The 15,049-nt window shown below is 40.6% G+C and overlaps 1 protein-coding gene across 2 annotated transcripts; it reads left to right on the plus strand.

Annotated features, from left to right (window-relative positions):
- Nucleotides 1–215: 215 nt before the first annotated feature.
- Tmem267 (transmembrane protein 267) lies at nt 216–8,433 on the plus strand. 2 transcript variants are annotated; one of them, XM_090331160.1, is made up of 3 exons: nt 216–446; nt 4,082–4,463; nt 6,793–8,433. In XM_090331160.1, the coding sequence occupies exons 2-3, from the start codon at nt 4,152–4,154 to the stop codon at nt 7,126–7,128; spliced, it is 648 nt and encodes a 215-aa protein (XP_090187286.1). In that variant the 5' UTR covers nt 216–446; nt 4,082–4,151; the 3' UTR covers nt 7,129–8,433. The 2 variants fall into 2 exon arrangements, with proteins under 2 accessions (XP_090187286.1, XP_090187287.1); XM_090331161.1 differs by lacking the exon at nt 216–446 and adding an exon at nt 778–868.
- Nucleotides 8,434–15,049: the final 6,616 nt, after the last annotated feature.

The following is a 15,049-nucleotide window of genomic DNA, read 5'->3' on the forward strand; positions in this document are numbered from 1 at the left end:
CTCTTCTTGTGGGGCCAGGGCCTTCTAGGAAACTGAATATCTCCTTGACGCTAAGCTAGCCCCCCGCACAAGGAGGGACTGCCACCAGGCGTCCAGTTCGCCTCTTCCCTGGGGTTGGGTGTTGAAGCCATGCCTTGGCTGTCCTCCAGCCTGGAAGCAAAGACTGACGGAGGTGCCCGCCAGGGGGCGCTGCGGAGCTCAGGTCGGAGGAGCTGGGCGGGGCCCGGAGGACTCAAGGCGGGAGGTGGAGACCCCCGAGGCCGGCCCAGGCCGCGCAAGCGCGAGGCCCTTCTCGGCCCCGCTTCGCAGCCTGCCCACGAGCGCTTCGTGGGGAGGCCTCTGGCTCAGCCGAGAGGCGGATCCTCGGCTCGGAGAGAAGGACGCGAACCCGGCACTCTCCCCTGTAGCCTCCGGGTCACCTCTTGAAGGTGTGTGGTGAACACAAGGTACTGGCCCTCAACCAATGCATCCGCCTGCGGCCTCTATCCTCCCGTGGCCGCGGCGGGCTGGAGCCACTCCCGCCAGCGACTCTGGTGGTGGCGGCGGCGTCTGCGCCTCTCTGGCGCTCCTACCTGCATCTCTATGGTGGAGCCTGCGCCTCTCTGGCGCCCTTACCTGCATCTCTATGGTGCAGGCCAAGGGGCGGGGCTTTAACTGAACCGAGCTGCGCATTGGCTGGGAGGACGAAGGGGCGGGGACACGGTGTCTGAGGACCTCAGCCCTGGCTGGGCCTGGTGCCCGCCTTCCAGATATTCCCAAAAGGGATATTCTCTAAGTGGGAACAGCCCTCTCCTAGGCTCCACATCGCTGGCCGGAATGACCTGTGCAGGGCGCAGGCCTGCCTCAGGACTGCTGCCATCCTTAAGAGGTAGAAGAGCCCTTGGCACCTGGGCTCCCAGAGACCTGAATGCCGTGTCATTTGACCTCTTCCTGCAAACACCAAGACTTCCTGCCCCATTTTTATAATTGACATTCTAAAAACTATCGCATCACAGAAGCCTCATGACTTACGAATTTGCTGAAGTTAGGGTTTATTGTTTGATTCATGGTTGAAAGCAGTAAACATTTTAAAAAGTAGCTAAGACATTGGTAGGGAACAGTGTATGATAACATAATTACATTGTCCAATTTAGTGTGTGATTATGGGGATAAGGAAAGAGGAACAACCACGTTGCATACTTTGAAGCCCCATTATTGATTGCATTGACAAAAGTTGGGCCATTGAAGACAGTGGTTGCTGAAAATCACAAAATTTTGTGGTATGAATGACTGTTAAGAGAGTTGTCAAAGAATATTCCTATGACTATTTAGTCATAGCTAGGGTTGTATTTCAGTGGGTAGGATGTTTGCCAAGAACCTGGGTCCTGTCCCCAAAACAACTTTCTTTATTTTAAGCATTAAAATAGCATTAATTAGAATTAAGAAAAACATGGAGCCGGGAGTTTGGCCTAGTGGTAGAGTGCTTGCCTAGCATGCACCCGAAGACCCAGGTTCGATCCTCGGTACCACATACATAGAAACAAAGCTGGAAGCTGTGCTGACGCTCAATGGTAGAGCTCTAGCCTTGAGAAAATCTAAGGACAGTGCTCAGGCCCTGAGCTCTAAGCCCAGAACTGGGGGAAAAAAAGAGAAGGAAGGAAAGAAGGAAGGAAGGAAGGAAGGAAGGAAGGAAGGAAGGAAGGAAGGAAGGAAGGAAGGAAGGAAGGAAGGAAGGAAGGAAGGAAAAGCGTGCAATTTCATAACCAAAATTTATAATATAAAAATAATTTCACACTTACACTAGTAATGTGATTATTCCAGGATAAACAATGATCCCCAAGTACTTTCAACTAAGATAGGTTCAAAATGGGCGGGCGGGGGGGGGGGGGGGGGGAAGGGGGCGGGGACGACACAAATTCTTTCTAGCAACCTCGGACTTACTATTTTTTGTCAAGTTTTTGTGACAAGCTTAGAAGAAGTTTCATGTCGGTTCAGTTCATTGTGATGGGCCAGAAGCTTCAAGACAGCAGAAGAGAAGAAGGGGCCCTGACAAGATATAGTAAGGACATGTACCCAGAGCCCTAGGTCTTTCAATTGTCCTTGCAGCCTAACTTTGACTCCATATATTTCTTCATATATATTTTATATTTGTTTATTTTTGAACATTGAGTTACAGATATGCCTGTTTTTTTCTTATTTCTGGTGAATGAAAAGAATATGTTAACATTTTTCTTGGCATAGCCATATTTTTCATGGGTCTTCAACTGGTTCCATTGGATAGACAATCTTTTCATTTAAAAACTAATGTAATTTTCCTTTCCTCCCATAATGTAATGATGTGTTTTCTTTCCTGTTCTCCTTACCTCCTTCCCCCACCCCCACCTCCGACCTTAGGCCTTGAACTCTGGCCCTGGATGCTGTCCCTAAGCTCCTTTTACTCAAGGCTAGCACTCTACCACTTGAGCTACAGTACCACTTCCTGATTTTTCTGTGACTAATTGTAGATGAGAGTCTGACAGACTTTCCTGCCCCAAGCTGGCTTTGTATTGTGATCCTTAGAGCTCAGCCTCCTGAGTAGCCAAGATTACAGGCATGAGCCACCCGTGTCTGGTTCCTCACTCCCTCTTCACTGTTCCTTTTATATCTCTTCACTGCTTTGATTAACAATGTTATCGTAGCTAGAATATCTCTCCTATTCAAAATAGTATTGCTAATTTTCAGTTTCATCTTTCAGTTTCTAAACCAAGTGGTCTCATTATTGCTGTTAAACTAATGGTTTTTCCATGTTTACTGAATGTAAGAATTACATGATATACATACTTGCCAAAAATTCAAGTATGTATATTAGAAATAGAGCATACTTTTTACCAAATGCCTTTCAAGAACTGTATTTGTTATGTAATACCTAATACATAACAGATACAGTGTATGATATTTCTTATTGAGTTATTCAACAAATGTTTATTTAGCTTACTCAATAGGTGAAGTCTTTCTGAGTGTCTTTCTTCCTTCCTGAAATGTTTCCGTAGCACAAACACATGAAAGATAAGCTACTCTTTTTATTGTTATTATAAGGGTGATTCACAGAAGGGTCACAGTTACAACAGTCAGATAAACAGTACATTTCTTTTTGGACAATGTCACCTCTTCCCTTACTATCTCCCAGTTTTCCCCTTCCATCCCCCCACACAAGTTGTCTAGTTCATTTTCAATATAGTGTCTTGGGAGAACTCATTTGTTCATGCTTTGTCCCTCTATTTCTGTGCCTTCCCTCTTTACCCTTTCAAAGACAGATAAACAAGACACCAAGAAAATAGAAGCAGTACCAAAGAGAACTTCTTGTTTCGATTTCCTGGAGTTTTTTCTGATAAATATTAATTTGACTGCAAAGGTTATTACTTACACTCCTGTGTCTTCCAGCTCTTTCAGATAATTAGACTACTGTATTTTTCTTTTTCTTTCTTTCTTTCTTTTTCTTTTTTGGCAGGTACCGGGGCTTGGCACTACCCCTGAGCTCCTTTTGCTCAAGGCTGCCATTCTGTCACTTAAGCCATAGAGTTATTCCCAGCCTTTTCTGAGTAGTTGTATTGGAGATAAGAGCCTCATGGACTTTCCTGCCAAGACTGGCTTCAAACCACAAACTTTAGATCTCAGCCTCTTGAGTAGCTAAGATTACAAGCATGAACCACCGACATTCAGCTTGAATTTTCCTTTTTAACCTGTTAAAATGTGAACTATTATATTACATTATATTACATTCTGTTCATGGAAGGTATTCTGCATATTTCTGCTTGAGACCTTATTGAGACTTTTCTCATGGATAACTAAATGTGTACTTGTTAAATTTTATAAATGCATATACACATAAGTATATAATATGTTTATATACACATATATTTAATGCTGTACTAATAGGCAAACATACCATTACATTGGTTTATCTTATTATATTATATATGACTTATGACCTTGTATAAAGTTACTATGATGAGACTATTTTATCCTTCTGAGTCATAAATAACCACTTTTTATCTTGAAATATGTTTTATGTTAAAGTACTATTGCTTTATTGATGTTTATTTTTCTCTGCTATCTATTTTAGGGTACTGTGACTGACTGCAAGAATGGCCCCTGCATTCCTGCTGCTTTTTCCTATATACTGACATATTAAGATGGTGTCCGAGACTGAGAAGACTCGTGCTTTACTCCAGGCTTGCAGTACTGAATCTATTGTTTGCAGTGTTGGTCTGGGCATATTTTGCCTGGTAGCTGACAGACTTCTTCAGCTTCCCCTAATTCAGCAAAGTGACTGGCTTCGTGCACTCTCAGACAATGCAGTGCATGGTGCCATCGGCATGTGGTCATGGGCAATAATCATTGGAGTGAAGAAGAAGGCTGACTTTGGAGAATTCATTTTAGCTGGATTTTTAGCCTCTGTTATTGATGTAGACCACTTTTTTCTAGCTAGATCTCTGTCTTTAAAGGTAAGGAGCCTATGTTTATTTGTCTGGTACTTAATGCTTCCATGCAGGTGCATGCAGACACATCGCTAATAGTATTATTTGTCACCATCAAGTGCCGAAGATAGCTATAGAGTAAGGACCCAGTAATTGTATGTGAGAAGTTCAGTGCTGGCTTACAGAGGACTAAGGAGCAAACTGGTTTCAATTCTTGGACATCATTCTCTGGCTGCCCTTGTTCTTTCTGTATCACTGCTTCTCCCTCAAGGCTGCATTTAAGTTTCTCCCCTTATTCTTTATGCTTTACAGTCTGTGAGAAGCTTTCAAGTGTGCTACCAGAGTTGTATAAATTGATCCTTTTGGTTCACACCTTTAATTCTAGCTATTCAGAAGGCTGAGATTCAGAGGTTCAGATAGTATTTTCTGAATGTCAAAAGACTTGCCTAACTTTTTGCATGTGTATGATTTGCAAACATCTCAAAAAGAAGGCAAAGATTCTTGTCTGCCTTTTGAGTCCCTGTCCTGGAATATAGTACTTGGCTTGCCTTCAAGGTATTCAGTAAATATTTGCTAAACAAATGGTAAAGTATTACTTCCTCCTCTCATGTGTCAAGTATCATACTTTTTTTTTTCAGAAGTTTTATGCATTCAAAAAATCAGTAAGGAATCACTATTTATTTCAAATTGAAGACCCATTTTAATTTTTTTTCTTTAAGAAGAGACAGAGTTGCATTTTAGGATTATAAGCATGTACATGTATATTCTGATAATTTTTATAAAGACATTAGTAGACACAGAAACACATGATTAAGAAGAGGCTTCACATAGCATACTCCGAGACAGATCAGGTGGACCACATATTCTAAAACCTTAGCTGACCACAGGGATGGGAGGATTGCAGTTCATGATAAGAGGTTATCATGAAACAAGCCTGGTATCATGATTTCTGTCTTGTGATTTCAGCAGAGCAGGAGGCACAGGTGGGAGGATCTCCTTTCCGAGGCTGCTCCAAGGCAAGTCAGGCCTTGACTTGAATCCTCAGTACAAAATACTGTGATATTCATAATTCGATATTTTCGTTGTGGAATTGGTCTTTTAGTGACTTTAAAAAGTAACCTTAAGGGACGTGAGTGTAACCTAGTGGTAGAATGCTTGCCTAGCATGCACAAAGCTCTGGGTTCAATTCCTTGGTACCACATACACAGAAAAAAGCCAGAAGTGGTGGTGTGGCTCAAGCGGCAGAATGCTAGCTTTGAGCAAAGAATGTCCAAGGACAGTGCCCAGTCTCTGAGTTCAAGCCCCAGGACTGGCCAAAAAAAAAAAAAAGTACTCTTTAGGGCTTTGTCTTGAATTTTGTGTGTTATTTTATATATGATTTCATTTGCTTATCACACCTCTGATCCTTCATTTTGAACTTTTTTGAACTTTATTTTTGGTAAATTTTTGTATATACTATGTAACTTAACCCATGAGTACTAAGTTTGTGTTGTTGTAAAAAGAAAAAGAAAAGATTTTTATTTTGGTAGAGACTAAGAAATTTCATAGTAAAACAAAACATAGGAAAGACTACCAAAAAAAAGTAGTAAACCCAGCCAAGGATATTTATGTGAAAAGTAGGTTGAGTTTGCCCTGGAAGAGTTGCCCTGCTTTGATTTGGGGACATACAGCATATTTTGTCAGGCAGTCATATAAGTTGGGTTCACAAATTTTCAAGGCTGGCCTGTTTAAATGCTGAGATATGATAATTTGGTATCTAATAAATATCCCTCCAAACCGTGAGTATGTTTTGCCCAAAGACAGGATTTTTTTTTTTTTTTGCCAGTCCTGGGCTTGAGCTCAGGGCCTAAGCACTGTCCTTGGACTTTCTCAAGGCTAGAGCTCTACCACTTGAGCCTCAGCAGCACTTCTGGCTTTTTTTCTATGAATGTAGTACCCAGGAATCGAACCCGGGTCTTTGTGCATGCTAGGCAAGCACTCAACCACTAGGCCAAACTCCCGGCCCCAGGAATACATTCTTAAGATAAATATTTTTCTATGCCAGTAATTTTGTGCCTTACCTGAGATGACAGGCATACACTACTACACCCACCATTTTGTGTTGAGATGTGCTTTTACAAACATTTTGTCTGGCCGCCAACCATGATATTCCTGTTTGCCACATCCTGAATAACTAGGATTACAGACATGAACTACCAGTGCAAGATTGCTTATAACCTTTTTATATATATGCACAGGCATATTACCTTGGCATTTCCAATAAATTCTGGATATACTAAATGCCAAGAAACAACTGTAACATTTTGTTTTTCTAAGAAGTAGTTGACCCCAGCTTCTCTTCTTCCCTTGTCCTCAGGCTGCCCTGACTCTTCCACGAAGACCATTCCTTCACTGTTCTACTGTGATTCCCATCATGGTTCTGACTTTGAAGCTTGCTATGTACCTTTTCAAGGTCAGAGACTCGTGGTGCTTTCTTCCCTGGATGTTATTTGTATCCTGGACCTCACATCACATCCGAGATGCAATTCGTCATGGCTTGTGGATATGCCCATTTGGAAAAACTTCTCCCTTGCCATACTGGCTTTATGTAATGATGACATCCTCTTTACCTCATGTATGTTCACTTGGTATGTATTTAACAGGAACCAGACAAGTGATGTCTTCCACACAAGGAACTTTCATTGTTGTCTGAGGTAACCATAGCTCTGAGAGAAGCAAAAGGTTCAGATGACAATAATGAAATAATTTATTTTAGTATCTTCACCCAAGAATTTCATGTGTTTGAGCTTTTTTGAAAAACATAATTAAATGTCACAAGATATTTGTTGGAAAATAGCATTAATAAAATATTGATATTTGGATCATAACCACTGAATTTGAATTGACACAAATAAAGTAATGACTAATAATGGCACTTCAAATGTAAACTCTTATCTGTGCCATTGAAGTTATTTTAGTTGTTGTCAGTTCATTTACATACTATTATAAAATATTGCACCAAGCCGTGCATGGTAGCATATGCCTCTAATTCTAGCTACTTGGGTGATTAAAGCAGGAGAACTGAAAGTTCAAGGCTAGCTGCTATGCAAATTAGTGAGAACTTAACCCAAAATAAAATTTCAAAGTCAGGATCCAGGTGTCAGTGGCTAATGTCTGTAAATCTCTCCAGTGCAGAAGGTTGAGGTGTGAAGATCAAGGTTCCAAGCCAGCCTAGGCTGACAAATCCAAGAGACTCTTCTCCAACTGATCAGCAAAAAGTTGCAAAGGTAGACATGGTTTAAGTGCTCGTGAAGACAAGAACAAAAAATCTGAAAGACAGCAGTAGTCCTTGAGTTCAAGCCCTAGTATCAACACACATGTACACATTTTTTTAAATTTAAAACTCAGTGGATTCAATCAATCCCCAGTTCTAAAATAAGATCAAATCCTAAAATACTGTACCAAGTAAGTCCATACTTTGAAAACTTGTGTAATACTCAGTGGCAAGAACATATTTATTTTCAAAACAGAATAGCTTTAGGAACAAAGCTTTTTCCTTTGTTCTTCAGGCTGCTCTTCTGTTGTTAGGATTAAGTTCCTTAAAATTTTGACATTTGTTCTTTGATGTACTTTGATATTAAAGTCAGTGTACCAGAAATACCTGCTTTTCTTTGTGGAATATGTGTCATCTCCTGTCTAGACCTTGTTATAGATTTGTGATTTGTAATGCCAGTGCCTTCATCTTTGAGAAATAGAAAGAAATGCCTTATCCCAAAACAGATCTGTAAATTGTGCAGAAGAATCAAACTACAAAAGTAAATTTTTCCTTTCTTCCTTCCTTCCTTCTTCCCTCCCTCCTTCCCTCCCTCTCTCTGCTCTCTCGCTCTCTTTCTTTCCCCTCTCGCTCTCTTTCTCTCCCCTCCCTCCCTCCTTCTCTCCCTCTTTCCCTCCTTCCCTCCCTCCCTCCCTTCCTTCCTTCCTTCCTGCTAATTCTGGGGCTTAAACACAGGCTTATGCATTGTCCCTGAGCTTCCTTTGCTAAAGGTGAAGGCTCTACCACTGAGCCATAGCCTTCACCTTTAGCAAAGGAAGCTCAGGGACAATGCATAAGCCAGAGCACCACTTCCACCTTGAGTAGTTTATTAGGGATAAGAGTCTCTTGGGGGACTCACACCAGTAATCCTAGGTTCAAAGCCAGCCCAGGCACAAAAGGACCTGAGACTCTTATCTCCAATTAATCTCTAGAAAAGGAATCCTCTAGCTGAGGAGCTCAAGGACAACACCCAGGCCAAGTTCAAGCCCCATGACCCACCAAAAAAAAAAATCTCATAGAGTTTCCTTGCTAGGCTGGCTTCAAACCATGATCCTTAGAGCTCAGCTTCCTGAGTAGCTAGTATTATAGGCATAAATTACCAGTGCCCAACTAGTAAACTTTTTTTTCTGATTGCTAAATTGTCATGTTATCCTTTACAATCTGTTAGATCTTAAATCTGTTTATTACCTTTCAAAAGTAATTGTTATATAAATTTGGTTTCTGTGTAAGTAAACATGGAATGGGAGTAAAAAACACATATACATAAAAATGAGATGAATTTCATCTTACATAACTTTTTCTAAATTTCAAAAAGCCTATTTTTTTCATGCTCCATAGTAAGCAAAGGACTATCGTTGAACCAGAAGTTCTTGTTTGTTTTAAGATGTCACATTGTCAGTTGAAGGTTTGTCTAACTTGTGTGCATGTGTGTGTGCCATCTTGGCACTTAAACTCAGGACCTGGGCATTGTCCTTGAGCTTTTTTGCTGAAGGCTAGTATTCTACCACTTGAGCCACAATTCTACTTCTGGCTTTTTAGTGGTTAATTGTAGATAAAAATCTCAAGTAGTTTCCTGACTAGGCTGGCTTTGAGATAGTGATTCTTAGATCTCAGTCTCCTGAGTAACTGGGATTACTTGTATAAGCCACTGTCACCCAACTAATAATAGCAAATTTTGTGGATGGTTCATCTCAGTTCCTATCATCAGAAATGGTCCTTCTCTTCGAGAAATAAAGTACTCACCACCTGATGAATGTAACTGTAACCCCTCTATACATTATCCTAACAATAAAATACAATTAAAAAAAAAAGAAATGGTCCTTCTCTTTTAAATAGGCCTTGTATGCTGTGATTGTATACTCTAGAAAACCAGTAATTTATCCTCAAGTTCTCCATTCCTCTGGAAATCTGTCAGTGCAACATTATATTTGGAAGTTGGGTTGAACCTTGTTTCTCCTAAATATTTTCTCCATCTCTTGACATCTGGTCACATAGTGTTCCTCCTGGATCTTTCACTGACCCAACTTCTATTCCGCCATTTTCTTTTCTTTCACTCTCTCTCTTTTTTTTTTTTAATTTTTATTTATTTATTGCCAGTCCTGGGCTTGGGCTCAGGGCCTGAGCACTGTCCCTGGATTTTCTCAAGGCTAGGGCTGTACCACTTGAGCCACAGCACCGCTTCTGGCTTTTTGCTCTGTAGGTGGTACTGAGGAATCGAACCCGGGTCTTCGTGCATGCTAGGCAAGCACTCCACCACTAGGCCAAACTCCTAGCCTATTTTGCCATTTTCTTTTTTTTTTTTTTTTTTTTTGCCAGTCCTGGGCTTGAGCTCAGGGCCTGAGCACTGTCCTTGGACTTTCTCAAGGCTAGAGCTCTACCACTTGAGCCTCAGCACCACTTCCGGCTTTTTTCTATGTATGTGGTACCGAGGAATCGAACCCGGGTCTTCATGCATGCTAGGCAAGCACTTTAACCACTAGGCCAAACTCCCAGCCTATTTTGCCATTTTCTTAACCTGAACCACTCCAACTGATGTCAGGACAACTTCCCCCAAATGAACTATTTTCTCCTTATCCCCAAGTGGAAACAGGTAAGAGTACACAGAAATGACCTCCTATAAGAGCTCAAACGAAGGGAGTGACTTAGGGGAACATTCTAGAAGAGCAAAAGTGCAGGCCACAGAGTTTGAAGAACTGTTAAAAGTTAATATTTTCAATGTATGCATAAATCCAGTCAGGCCCATGGACATTTGTGGGAGGATGTTCTTTTCTTTTTTCTCCATTAAAGACCTGTCTTGAACTCAAGGCCCTCCTGCCAATATCTTCTTCAGCCAATAGCTTCTTCATTACTGAGCCACCATACCTGGCTCAAATAAATACTTCCTTTTTTTGCCATTCCTGGGGCCTGGGCACTGTCTTGGGGCTTTCTCAAGGCTAGAGTCCACTACTTGAGCCACAGCACCACTTCAGCTTTTTCTGAGTATGTGGTACAGAGGAATTGAACCTAGGGCTTTGTGTCTGCTAGGTGAGCACTCTATCACTAGGCTATGCTCCCAGCCCTCAAATACTGTTGTTGTTGTTGTTGTTTTTTAAGTTTTATTGTAATTTAAAAAATTGCTAGATAGTAGGTGCATTTCTTCTAACACATTGATACCCCTTTTCATGGTTTTTTTTTTCCCATTTCCCTCCCCTCACCACTTTCCAATCATCTTGTTTTCCCCTCTTCCCTTTCTATTTCAAATAATCAAACACTATACCAGGTAACACAATCAGGTATAATAACAATATGAGATTAACCAAAGGGCAACAAAAGAGAAGAGAACATAGTACATTAAGAAAAACAATCACACAAGATAAAGCTTTTGTTTCCTTATCCTAGAGATCCTTTCATTTAGTCTCATCCTATATGCATCTAGGTTTTGCACTATTGTAAACCTCTACTAGGGGAGTCCTTATTACAAATGAGGGAAACCATTGAGCCTGTGTTCCATTGCTACTACATTGCTGGTGGTATAAATTCGTTCAACCTCTATGGAAAGCAGCATGGCAATTCCTCAAAAGACTAAACTTAGAGCTCCCCTATGATGCAGAAATCCCACTCCATGTCCTTGTCCAGAAACAAGGACATATTAAAGCCACTAGCACATTGATGTTCATTGCAGAACTATTTACCATGGCAAAGATATGGAACCAACCCAGATGCCCCTCAGAATATGATTGGGTCAAGAAGGTGTGGTACTTACACACAATAGAATTCTGTGCTGCCATCAGAAAGAATGACATCGCCCCATTTATAAGGAAATGGAAAGAGTTGGAAATAATCATATTAAGTGAAGAAAGCCAAACTCAAATAAATCTTCTCATACAGAGTTTCGGTTGGTGGACTTTGAATTTCCCAAAGCCACAGAAGGATGGTTGAGATCATTGAGCCTGTGCCCTACCTCCAAATTGGACAAGCCCAGTGATTACCAATCCTACTTTTATAACATTCTGTTTTTATATCCTCTTTTGTGTTTTTCTTTCATGTTATCTGTATGCAGAATATCTGTATACACAGATCTGATTTATGATTTATGAGCATACAGCTCACTGGCACCTCACATAATTTTACGGTAAGGAGGCAAACATCAGGTGATAGATGATACTTCACCTCTGGGAAGAGGTGGCAGTGTTTAAAAGAAATGTACTCAATACCTGACTTATGTAACTGTAACTCCTCTGTACAACACTTTAACAATCAAAATTTTTAAGAAAATCTGTGAAAATCTTCCACTATAACTGTCAGATTTTAAGTACTCCAGTCATTTAAGTGAAAATAATGGTGTATGTTGTACTATATTTTAAACTCTTCCTTTAATGCAGTCTTGTCTCCCTCATAGACTATGTCATATAGTTTCACCAGCAAACAAGTAAAATAGAAATGTTATAAGGATGGTGATTGCCTCGCTTGGAATCACCACTATCTTCTGTTTTGTGAGGCATATTAATGACTCACTCCTTGTGCTGAGTAGTTTGACTGCAAATGTGCAAACCCTTCTGAGAACTATGGTCATCTCTAGAGTTAGACAGCTGGGCCTCCCTGGAACTCCGCATGAATCCTTTGACCGGAAGTACCCATTGCTTTGGATATGTTGTGCCCACTTCTACATGTCAACACTCATTCATGTAAGACAGAAAAAGAGGAATGGAGTAGGATTTTTAATCAGTGTGCTGGAACATCTAGCCACATAGCAAGTCAGGTAATATTTTTGTATGACTACAACCTGTAATGTGCATGTGTCCAATCAAATCATAGCATGTGCCATGTACAGACACATTTTTGTTTGTTTTCCTATGATTTTCACCTTTAGGTCCAAGTTGTGAAACACCTTTTTTTTAAAAAAATTTTATATTTACCTGCCTAGTGTCAGAGGCTTACACCTGTAATCCTAGTACTCAAGAGGCTAACGTCTGCGAATTGCAGCTCAAAGCCAGGCAAGAGTCTTATCTACAATTAACTATCAAAGGGCAGTAAGTGGAACTGTGGCTCAAGCGTTAGAACACTACCCTTGAGGGCAAGAGCTAAGGAACATTATTCATACCCTGAGTTTAAGCCTCAGTACCAGCACACGCCCACAAAAATAAATGTGGTATGGCACTAGCCTTGAGAAAGCCCAAAGACAGTGCCCAGACCCTGAGCTCAAGCTCTGGGACTAGCAAAAAAAAAAAAAAAAAAAAAAAGATCAATTCATAGTTAATTAGCATCTTGCATAAATCCAAGGAATTGTCCTCTGGATTGGCTTGGCATTTCTTCACCGAGTAGGAAGAGTGATTATAATGAAGGGGTTCTGGGAGCATTATCCCCTTTTCACTAACTTGGCATGACATTATTTGACTCACTGCTTCCCAGTCTGGGCGTTCCAAGCCCACCAACCTTATAATTGTCTGATCAGTAGGGAAATGTCCGATTCAAGCCCCAGAAACTTATATGGTGATTCCCCTTCCAAAAAAAGCACTCATCTGAATTTCCATGCCCTTACTCAGTATTCATTTGACTTCAGTTCAACACTGCCCAGATTCCTAGGTCATATCAGTATTGGTAATTAAGCACACCATTTAAAACAATTGATTGATGATAAAGCATCAACTATAAGACAGTGGTGGTTATATAACAAACTGTATGTATATAACATATCATAATAGCTGTGGGAACGTATTTATGAGATAAGCATAAGGGCCACCTTTATGTGCAGAGGCCATGTTTGTCTTGGATCCATATAAAAATACCACATAGTTCCCTTCACCTGGACTTACCCAGCGGGTTGCCCAGTGTCTCTAACAATAGACTCTTAGTGTTGAGTCCAATTCACTGATAGGCAGAAAGTCTAGTGTTTCTCTTGATTCTAAGCTAACTGATATGGGCTATTTTTCTGCAATCCAATCTCCACAAAAGGTAGCTTGGGTCACAGTCCAAGCCCTTTCTGGAAAAGGGCTTGCCATTCCTAGTATGTAACATTCCTCCTTCCTTCTTAATATATCAATTCCAGTAAGACGGATGAACATGAACTACAAGAGTGAGAAGAAAGTGAAAGAATGCCTATTTGGTCCACTAAGCAGATTATGTGTGCACCCCCCATACAACACAGATAGATAATTTCCTACTGTTTTGGATTTTTTCATGTATAAGCCAGAGCTTATGAGCATCATTTTTGTGACTTCTTTTGTAGTGATTACAAGGTGTCTGTTTTCTCATCCTTCCTCCCCCCCCCACACCTTTCATGTTTTATTTTTTAATGGAGTGGTTTTTTTTTTCTTTTCTTATTTTTTCTTTTTTGTCAGATCTGGGGCTTGAACTCAGGGCCTGGGCACTGTCCTTGACACTTTTTGCTCAAGGCTAGCGCATTGCCACTTGAGCCACAATGCCACTTCTGGCTCTGGTTGTGAATGTAGTAACAAGGAATTGAACCCAGGGCTTCATGTTGGGCATGTACTCTACCACTAGGCTATGCTCCCGGCATCTGGAGGTTTCTTTTTTCAGGATGGTAAAGTATAGAAACGGGGGTCCTTCGTTCCTACCCAAAAGATCATGCCAACACCACTATCTCAAAAGATAGATTAAAAGAAAAAAATACACCAATGTAGTTGATAGAAGCTTTAAATAATATGAGAGTCTTTACACTTTCTATAATACAAGAGGCTTTTTTTAAGCGCACATGCTTCCTTTTTCTTTTTTTTCTTCAAAGTTACTCATATAACTTAGGAACCCATAGTGTTAACCAGGAATAAAACAATCCTTTGAGGGAAATTCCCTCCCTGGGTTCCAAGTTCCAACTGGTCTGATTAATTTGTCCTGCATTCATTCCTTTCTGCTTATTTTGGCATTCCTGGTGCCCAACCCCATCACATGTTTAATTGGAGTGTAAACCATACAACTACAGCCCTAAAAGGCACCTAGCATAGCACTCATAAAATATCCCACCCCACTCTACACATATACAAACATAGTCAGGGGTTGGGGGGAGAGCTCACTCCTGTAGCTGTTTTTCAAATCCCCTACGACTATTTTTTAATAACTAATCTTCCTTATATTCTGTACAGTATAGACAATAATCTAAGACATTAAAATTTAAAGGGTAATTATCCGTTAGAGTAATAGAAATATTCAGAGGGAGCCTAGGTACTAACTGTAAATCTTTATTATTTCATCAGCATCATGAAGTTACATAAGTTTATTTGAGTTACCGATGTAGTATTTATTCAGCAAAAAGTAGGCATCTACTATTTGCCAAGGACTGAGGTAGGCATTGAGTTGGGTGATGTTTGAAGTCAAATTATAATGATTT

Source organism: Megascapheus bottae, chromosome 4, assembly GCF_031878675.1.
Source record: "Megascapheus bottae isolate mThoBot1 chromosome 4, mThoBot2.hap1, whole genome shotgun sequence".
In the NCBI taxonomy this organism is placed as follows: domain Eukaryota; kingdom Metazoa; phylum Chordata; class Mammalia; order Rodentia; family Geomyidae; genus Megascapheus; species Megascapheus bottae.